General features: G+C 53.7%; 2 protein-coding genes across 2 annotated transcripts in view; both read right to left on the bottom strand.

The window, feature by feature from the left end:
• LOC137906878 (allatostatin-A receptor-like) overlaps positions 1 to 2443 on the bottom strand; it is a 2709-nt gene extending 266 nt beyond the window's left edge. Inside the window, exons 1-2 of the mRNA XM_068751173.1 lie at positions 1372 to 2443; positions 1 to 826 (exon numbers count right to left, since the gene is read on the bottom strand). The exon at positions 1 to 826 is cut by the window's left edge and continues 266 nt beyond it. Coding sequence (XP_068607274.1) covers positions 1 to 807 — 807 coding nt within the window. The 5' untranslated portion in view covers positions 808 to 826; positions 1372 to 2443. The remainder of the gene's footprint in view (positions 827 to 1371) is intronic.
• A 3093-nt stretch (positions 2444 to 5536) lies between these two features.
• On the bottom strand, positions 5537 to 8925 carry atf4a (activating transcription factor 4a). The gene is made up of 4 exons (XM_068750898.1): positions 8791 to 8925; positions 7880 to 8014; positions 7478 to 7768; positions 5537 to 6992 (listed from the first exon to the last, which is right to left on the bottom strand). Exons 3-4 carry the CDS (start codon positions 7752 to 7754, stop codon positions 5914 to 5916), a joined length of 1356 nt encoding a protein of 451 aa, XP_068606999.1. The 5' UTR covers positions 7755 to 7768; positions 7880 to 8014; positions 8791 to 8925; the 3' UTR covers positions 5537 to 5913.
• Positions 8926 to 9235: the final 310 nt, after the last annotated feature.

A 9235-nucleotide genomic window follows, 5' to 3' on the forward strand; every position in this document is an offset into this window, starting at 1 on the left:
ACACCGGGCCTTGGGCAGCTGTTTGGTCCTGACCAGGTAGCTCAGAGGCTGCGTGAGGCTCCCCCAGGAGAGGAGGGTGTGGTTCACCACCGTGAGGATGGAGAAGGGCCTGAGGTAGCCGACGTGCTGCCGGAGCACGTACTCCACCACCGGGGGGACGTAGTGCAAGACGACCACGAGGAGCGCGGTCAGCACCAGCTTGAACGCCCGCTTCTTCACCGGATGGACCGCCTTCCCGCCGGGCCCGGACTTACGAAGGGACCCGAGCATCCTGGCGTTGCAGGAGGATATGATCAACAAGGCGCCACACAGGATCGCCATGATCAGGTCCCACTTGGCCTTTGAGGAGATCTTCCCCAAAGCGCAGCACGCCGCGGTGACGGCGCTCACCGCCACGCACAGCAGCGGGCGCAGTTTGGGCTCCTTGAGCCGAAGGAAGGCCAGCGGGTGGCAGACGGCCAGGTAGCCGTCCAGAGCCAGCAGGCTGAGCAGCATCGGCCCGCCCGCCTGGGTCAGACCCAAGGACAGGAAGTTGGCCGCCTCGGTGGTGCGGTTGAACAGGAAGACGCCGTACTCGATGAGGAACGCGAAGCAGAACAGCAAGTTGAACAGCGCCAGGTTGAGCGTGAAGACCTCGGAGGTGGAGCAGACGCCGGGCTTGGCCAGCAGGAGCCGGATGACCAGCGCGTTGGAGGGGATCCCCAGCGGGGGCACGGTGACCACGGTGGGCAGCAGGTACCAGACGAACACCACGATGGGGTCGGTGCCGTTCGGACCGACGGTGCTGCTGTAGTCCAGAACCGCCATGATCCGTTGGCCGGAGCGTCTGAAAAGAGACACGAAAGGGAGTGAGCAATCAGGACAGGACGGGGGACGGGGGGACGGGGGACGCTTTTCTTTGCAAATGAGGCCGACGCTTATTTTCAGCCGTGCAGGTGCGCTGGATGCAAATTCCCTCGTTACTGTTTTCATAGCCGGGGCGGTTCCGTTGGGTTCGCCTGTCTGTCAGCGACAGAACCGCGAGTTAGAGACGGATCTGGATGGATTATTACGTTACCAGGAACACGATGACGGAGCCTGTCAATAATGTCTCTATTAGCTGTAAAAAAATGCAACTGTTGTAAAAGAGATTAGGATTAAACCGCTAGTCAAGTTTTCAATAATCACTTTTAACTAACTACTCATCTAATTCCACCACTAGTTCTGTTAGAATTATCACTAAATCCCTCCGACTGGAGCAACGTCTAATTTAAAAATAACATATACAAACTTTAAAACGTTTCTGAAGGTCACTTTGTTGTGTAAAAACGGATTTATTTTGTTTTTAAATGTATCTTTTTTTAATGACATTCCATTCGTAGCATCATTTACCTCGTTATCTCCGTGTTCTCGGCTCCAGCGTTCCGGAGGTCAGCGATGCGTGGATGAACAGACGATCAGACGGAAACCGGATCCTCAAACATTTAAATACCTGCAGCCAATCGCGACGGGCGAGAACGGAGCCACGTGCACGCCAGAAGAAAGAGCACCTTGAAGTCCATCGAGTTTGAAGTTCGTTGCACCAGAAAGTCTTTTTTCTATTTCACATTTTCTGAAAATGAATTTTTAAAAATGGAAACAAAGATCTTTTCAGAATAATTTTTGTTTGTTTCTTATTTTAGTGAAAATTTTGAGTCAAAATCTTTTACAAATCCAATTTTAGAAAACAGCCACGTCTAAACATTTTTCAATCCCCTTATTATGGAAACCCTGTGAATCCAGATTAAAACAGAAGGTTTAAAACGATGACATTTCACTTTAAATTTTAAAAATATAATAAAGTATAGGAATAAACATGTTAAACATTTTATATTTTCTTTTCACAGAAACAAAAAGAAAACATAACAAAAGCTAAATAGCTAAAAAAAAATCCCAACAATTACATTTTGCATTAATTTCTAATATGTTGCAATGTTGTCGCATCCTTAAATAGACACGCCCCCGCAGCGCTTGATGACATCATAAAGGCTTTTTTCACCTCGCCCGTTAGTAACGTTTAGCTTGCTGGTTGCATCAGAGAGAGAAATAAAAGCGCTCACCTGGTGAAGGTAAAAAAAGAAGAAAGGTTTACCCTCAGGAACAGACTCCAGATCAGATTACACTGTCACAGCTCCGCTGGTGTTTTACACAAACGCATACGGTGTCACCGCGTCGCACCCGCGTTCACAATAAAGGAGCTTCCCTCTCTCCTCCCATCAGCGGCTGAAATCTCTAAAGGTGTAAATGCTGCGAGCGGATACAAAGATGAAAGCTCTAACTCCGGGTCAGCTTAGTGGCCAGATGGTTCAGACTTTCCAGGCTGGCTTCGGGTCCGTCTTCTGAGGAAACATATCCAGGATAGGTGGGGTAAAACGGGGTGGGTGGGGGTTTCAGGGGGCCGTCGGTCCCCGGTGGTAAAGGCAGGAACAGTGGTATTAGCTTAGCATGAGCGTAGTCGATCTCAAACCCCTCAAAGATAAGCCCGACCCCCCAGGCGCCCAACCCCTCCTCAAGTAGTCTCGACACCTCCCTCGAAGCCAGCACCAGCGCCTCGTAGTCGCCTTTATCTAGTCTGAATACATCAGAGGTCAAAGGTCGGCGTGGGACTAGCACAGTAAAACCAGGGGAGTTGGGAAAAGGAGTGAGAAAGGCCACGTGGTCGGCATCCTCCCAAACGCGCCACTGCTGCTCCTCCCCCCGGACGATGCGTGAGAACAAGCCGGGGTGGGCAGGAGCGTCCCCGAGGAAAGTCAGGTTGGGCGGAGCGTCAGGGGACGGAAGCCCGGCTCGAATCCGGGCCTGGATGTCAGTCAGGGCGGGGTCGCTCCATCTGGGAGCGGTCCTGGAGGTGCAGTAGCCTGGGTCACGGGGGTGGTGCTCCTCCTCTACCGCCAGGTGAGGGCGCCACTCCTCATCCAGACCATGGAGGGGGAGAACGCTGATCTGTGGAAACGAATACAAACCAAACATGGATGCACTCCGTTTGTAATAAACCGGGTCCCGCCCACTGGCTATGAACGGCCCCCCCTCACCTGGGCAGGTCTGTCTTTGTGCGGCCTGCTGACCAGCGCGCACCTGCGGACCGGCAGCCTATCACACAGCAGCTCCGCCACAAGTCTCGCCCCCAGCAGCATGGACGAGAACTCCTGCTTCCCCAGGTGGAAGACGCCGTCCCCCAGGCTTCCGGGGGGGTCGCGCTCCAACAGAACCGAGCCCGGGGTCCAGGGCCGGGGGTTCAGGTAGGCAACGAGCCCCTCCGACTCCCAAACCACATGATGGGGAAGAGCGGACATTCTGTGGAGTCACGGGAACGGAGCGTTTTAAAGCGATGCAGATCAGAGAACGTTTTAATGATTTAATGATTTAATGATTTAATGTGCGCCTCTAACCCCTGGAGCATATTTACGTTCATTTTATATACATACTGTATATATATTTACACACACACTAAGATTAGGGAATAATAAACAATATTGATCAGAAGATTTACAACGCTGTGCATCTTTATTTGGGCCCGCGCTTTTCTGGCGTGGCAGCTACAGGCTTCCGTACATAAACACAGGCATTTGGGTTAGCGTAGCTTAGCACACTGTTTGATTTCACCTGCTTTCAGGGTTAGTAACTCACGTCTGGCGACCTACCTTCTAATAATGAACTTGGTAAACAACATAAAGCTACTCAGGAAGTGAACCGACCTGCTTCCTGTTTCCGGTTTCCGCCTCTCGGCTAAAAGTCACGTGACAAAAGCACCAAACAGAGACCGCGTTCTGGCATCGCCACATCCGTATGTCCTCACAGAAAACTAGAGACATGTTTAAGTTAAATAAGTCTAACTTGAATCGCTCGGAACTCAAACCTGCTAGTTCCGTGTTTCAGTCACGTGACATCTTCCGAAAGCGCCACATACCGTTTAACGGGGCGACACCGCCACCTACTGGACTGGAACGCTAGCGCGCCACACGGGCAGCGGACTGGCGTTTGTGTTTCATCCAAACAGCTTGAACCAGCGTTCACACCTCCAACACGAACCTGCCTTTTAATCCGGATCCGCTGCAACACGTTCATTCTTGGCACATCGTTAACAATTCTCAGTTCTATCAAAATCTGGTGCGTGTTTATTTGCATAATAGTCAGAAATCAAGAATATAGCTAAGATATCTAATATCTAGACATAAATAAAAATAAAGGTATTTAGCCCAACGCTCCCTCAAAATTAGCACCAGTATAAACATACATCCTGAGCTGTGTGCAATAGTGTTCCCCAGCTTTGATATAAGTAACGCCAGGGGGCGCACTTGGGCTGCAGACAGAAAGAGGGAAATGAAAGGTAAAAACAACATGAAACTGAGGCTCAGATGAGGAACCAGTTCAACGTGAATAACCGCCATGTTTCCAGATCAAAGGCCGGACATCTTTACGGTATTTACACGCCACCATAAACACGGATTGTTTCTACTGGGAGTGACGTCACTGGAACGTCAACGTGTCAGAGACAAAGGCTTGAACATTTCCCAGCGCGCTCCCGTTTACTATGGAGTGACTCAGGACACGCCCACACACGGTTTCTACCGCAGAATGAGGAAGTGAGGTCACAGAAAATGATCCCGTTCTACTTCTCCAAAACTCAAAAATAAAAAGCAGCCAGGCGAAGACGCAAGAAAGGAAGGGTCGTCGTTAATGCTAAAGACGCATGTGTGTCTGAACACGCGTCTCACACACACACACCTGTACCACCAGTGTCCACAGGTGTTCACTTAAACCGTGGTTACTATGGATACCACATAAAGCCGAGAGCGTGGGCTCTCGCGAGCGTCTCGTCCCACTTTGAGGCGGTAGATCCGTCTCCTGATCCGCAGCGCGTGACCTCAGTGACCTCACCGATGAGCTCAGCGGCCTCTGCGTGGCGACCGACCGGCAGGGCGACCGGCGGGGCGACCGGCGGGGGGACCGGCGGGGCACGACGTCGTTATTGATCTGAGGGTTTATTAGTCCCCCTCCCCGCCACAGACATTATGGACTGTTGTCCACAAGACTTTCAGAAGGTCACGCTCGAGTGACCGTTGCTATGACGACCATCGCCATGGCCACCTTGAAACGCACACTTGGAGTGGAAGAAACCGAACGCCAGTCAGGCAGCTCAGTTTCCCCGCGCCGAACTCCGAGCTCACCGACCGCCGGTCGGTTTGAGATCCACCTCCCTGGCGACATATCCTGGAAGTTAATGGATCACGTGCCACGGTCGTGTCGGTCACAAGCTGCCAGGAACTGACCCGCCCCTTGTCAGAACCTCAGTGTCCCAGAACGCTTTGCCACGCCCGATACAATCCTGTCCAAACCGGTTCCTGGGTCGGCTTCAGGCCTAAACGAAGGGAAGTTCCCGCGTCATGGAGGCGCGTGCAAATACAGGACGGGACCGAAGCCCCGGAGCTCGGATTCCTCTGCTAGCTCCTGATGGGCGTTACCGGTTTTTGCCGCGGGACTCCCAGACAGCCGGCGTAGGAACGACAGAACGCACGGCTGGAGCTCTGACAGATATTTATTAGAAAAAGAAGCTTTTTACAAGCCAAGAGTTTGAGCGAGACGACATTCCAGAAGTTTAACTTTCAGGTTCTAACGGGCGTTAAATTAAAATCGCTGGTCTGCGAGCCGCAGGAGGCGGAGACTATTTACACGCAGTGTAACATCAAGAAGTCATAAATAGGCTGAGGGCCCTTCCTGGACTTGAAGCTGTGAAGAGGAAGATCAAGGTAAGGTGACGCTGGGTCGGGGGGGGGGTGTCCTGGTCAAACGGTTCCAAGTGGACTCTAGTGGGGGCTGAGAGCCGAGCATGTACTGATGCTCCACCCACCGACCCCCCAGCCCCCCGCTCTGTACTCAGACTTCCTGTGGCTTTCCTCAACGCTTCGTGACGTCGGTCACCGGGCCGCTCCTTCCCAGGCGGCGCTTCCGGACTTCCTCCATCAGGTCCTTCAGGTACTGGATTTCCCGGCCGATGGACTCCGCCTTCTCCGCCAGCTCGTGATTCCTCTTCTGCAGGTCGTCGAGCTCGGAGCCCTGCTGCTCCTGCTCGACCCGCTTCTTCTGCCGGTAGCGCGTGGCAGCAGTCTTGTTCTGCTCCATCTTCTTCAGCTTCTTCTCCACCACCTTGGGAACGCCGGACACAGATTTGACCCTGGGGGTCTTGGCAGAGGGGGGGGCTGCGCCGGACTCCGCTTTGGAGTAGGGTTTGGTCCTGGAGGAGCCAGCGGGAGGGGGGGAGGGGGGGCGAGCAGACGAGCTGCTGACCGACTCGATGCCAGAGTCGCTGTCACAGTCGCTGGACAGGTCGGACAGGGGGACGAGGGACGGCTCGCTTTTGTTGGCGAGCACCAGCACAATGCGGCCCGAGGCGGGGGGGGGAAGGACAAAGGGACTGCTGCTCGGGACGCTTCCACCGGGATCTGGAATGCTGGACATTTTCCCTGCATCCAGGACATCCACCTCACTCCCCAGGTCCAACGTGTCGACGGGAGAGGGAGGAGCCGGCGCAGGGGAGGGAGGCTCCGCCTTCAAAACCACCTCCTCCTCCGCGGACGCCGTTGCTGCAGGGGCCGGGGGCTCCACGGGAACACCGGACGGTAACAAGCCCAGCTCGGGTAGAGAGACGCCGTACGACTCGAAACCCAGATCCATGTGGGAGTCCAAGGAGGGCAGGAGCTCCTCGGGGGAGCCGGGAGACTCGGAGGAGGAGCAGGAGTCGATGAGGAAATCCAGGCCAGAGCCGCCGGGAGACTCGGGGGAGGAGCAGGAGTCGATGAAGGAATCCAGGCCAGAGCCGCCGGGAGACTCGGAAGAGGAGTAGAAGTCGATGAAGGAATCCAGGCCAGAGCCACCGGGAGACTCGGAAGAGGAGTAGAAGTCGATGAAGGAATCCAGGCCAGAGCCACTCAGGGCCATTTTCTCAGACATCCAGCCCATGTCCTCAAACGCATCACCTGCCGACCGAAGGACACGCATCGGTTAACACAGAATCCATTTCACGACTCAGACGGAACGCTCAGAGGGAGGAGCCTAAGGAGACTACAACAACCCGAGTCGTCACTGGAACCAAACCGGTTTCAGGTAGTCCTTAGAGCCGCGCCTTCCAATCAAAGCTCGCCACACGCCCAACGATCCAACCAAGCAGGTCACGCTCATTTAGCTGAACCGACGTCGCGGCTAGCCCAACCCAAACGTCCAGGAAACGTTTAACGTCACCATCACAAGACCTCCGACGTCAGAAACGGTCACAGCGTTCCCAAAAGCAATCAAAATTCCAGGGAGTCAGGCAGCGTTGGGAACATTTAACCCGTCACCAGCAGAACTTTAATATATTAGAATATAATTCGACTTTTATAAAACAAGGTACTGTACTCATCCCAAATGTTAATACTTTTTATGCCTCAAACGACCTTTGACACACGGTAACGTATATCCTCACCTCTGCAGCGGTCTGCTCCGTCTTGGGAACCCAGCAGGTCACCGGCAGCCAGCCACGGGAGGGATGGCGAGCTCGTTCCGGCCTTGGTTCCCAGGAACGACGGGATGGGAGGGGGGGAGGCAGGGGGGGAGGGCACGGTTTGGTAGGGAGCCAGCGAAGGTGCATAGGAAGAGAGAGAGGGGGAGGGCGAAGATGGCGCCCATCCCTCGAAGGAGGAGGAAGGAGAGAGCGCTGCTCCTTCATCTTGGTCCAGAAGGGGCCCCAAGGGGTCAGCCATCAGAAACGAGGGCCCTGGGGGAGGGGCACAGTTTTAATGGCGCTACATGAGGCGTCAGCCTTTATTTAGATTTATTAATCATGTTGGCCACGTGTTTGGGAGACATCCGTCTTCACCCCACCAACCTGAGGACAGGGCCTCCACGGCCAGCTGCGACAGCGGTGAACGGAAACGGAGGCGGGTCTGCCGGCGCGAGGAAGTCGAGCCGTTCGGTCGTGCCGTCGACCGCAGCAAAGCTGAGGGTGGTTGCTGAGAGAGACCTGCGTGAAGGACGGCGCCGTTAGCCATGGCGTGCTGGACAAACCGCCACTTTGATTCCACGTTCACTGATTCACTGATGTCCCTTTGTGTTCACACTTCCTGAACCAAGCCGACGCTCAAAGAACAGGCCTCATGCAAAGATTACGAGCACAACATTCCACCGCTAGCCTCGAGCTGCTCGCTCTCCCAGGGGGGGGCGGGGGAAGCTAAATTTGGCTAATCTCTCAGCTGTGTTGCCTGGAACAGCCACGCCCTCCACCGGAGGGAAAATATTTCTTAATTTGGTCACGATTTTTACCGGCAGCTCCGCCTTCAGTGAGCCATCGAAGGGACGTAGGACGACAAGCGCCATTTTCACAACAGTGCTGTCCATGCGCGCGAGGCGGAGTGAGAAGCGAGCGCGCGCCATCTTGGACACGCCACGTTGTCAATGTTTAATAAACACACGCGCCACAAATGTTTATGTAAACATTCGAAGAGCTTCGTTAGTAACGCATTTAAATGAACGCTTCTCGTTACGTCACATCCGCTAGCATGTCGCTTCAAAACATTCGGACAACAGGCTATTGTGCTGGCTAAGACTCAAGCTAACTAGTCTATTAGCAGTCCAATCCGGCTAATCAACCCCACAGCGGGACCCCCAAACCCACTCGACATGCTGAAACTGCACCCCACAACTTTGATAACTTTATCACCACTAATCAATGAAGTTGTGAACTTCGTCCCGGAAAGCCATCAAGAGTAATAAGATAAGAGGAAGAAAAAAACTACTTACGCCATTTTGCCAGAAATAGCCAGTGCTCTTAGCCGTAGCACTGCCGGGTTGTCGCCGCTGCAGGGTAAGCCGCGCGCCTTCAGACTGCCATTTCAGCGCGAGGGAGCCTCCGCGGAGTGTCGGGTGTCACGCGCAACGTTTTGGAACGAGAGACGGCCGGGAAGCGTCACACTGGCTTATAAAGAGACACAGCACAGCCGGATACATTCCTCCGCCGTGTCACTCCGCCGGAGCGTTCGTTTCATTGGTTCACACCGGCAATGACAAAAGGAGTTACCTTTTCAGAAGTAGTTCACGGACAATAGTAAACAAAGATCTGTTCCGCTCGGTAGTACCGGTAGTAGTAGAAAAATGTTCAATGAGTTCAATTTAGCATTCCATGCTGTTGTTTAAACTATTGGGAATAAAGCATATTATTTCTGCAGAAGGTCAGACGACGAATAAA

The sequence above is a fragment of the Brachionichthys hirsutus genome, chromosome 17 (genome assembly GCF_040956055.1).
Source record: "Brachionichthys hirsutus isolate HB-005 chromosome 17, CSIRO-AGI_Bhir_v1, whole genome shotgun sequence".
Classification (NCBI taxonomy): Eukaryota; Metazoa; Chordata; class Actinopteri; order Lophiiformes; family Brachionichthyidae; genus Brachionichthys; species Brachionichthys hirsutus.

Bases quoted from the DNA above. Each gene is read 5' to 3' on its own strand.
- atf4a (XM_068750898.1), bottom strand. From the start codon at position 7,754: ATGGCTGACCCCTTGGGGCCCCTTCTGGACCAAGATGAAGGAGCAGCG. The intron at 6,993-7,477 runs GTGAGGATATAC...TTCGGTCGGCAG, and splicing joins CGGAGCAGACCGCTGCAGAG to GTGATGCGTTTGAGGACATG.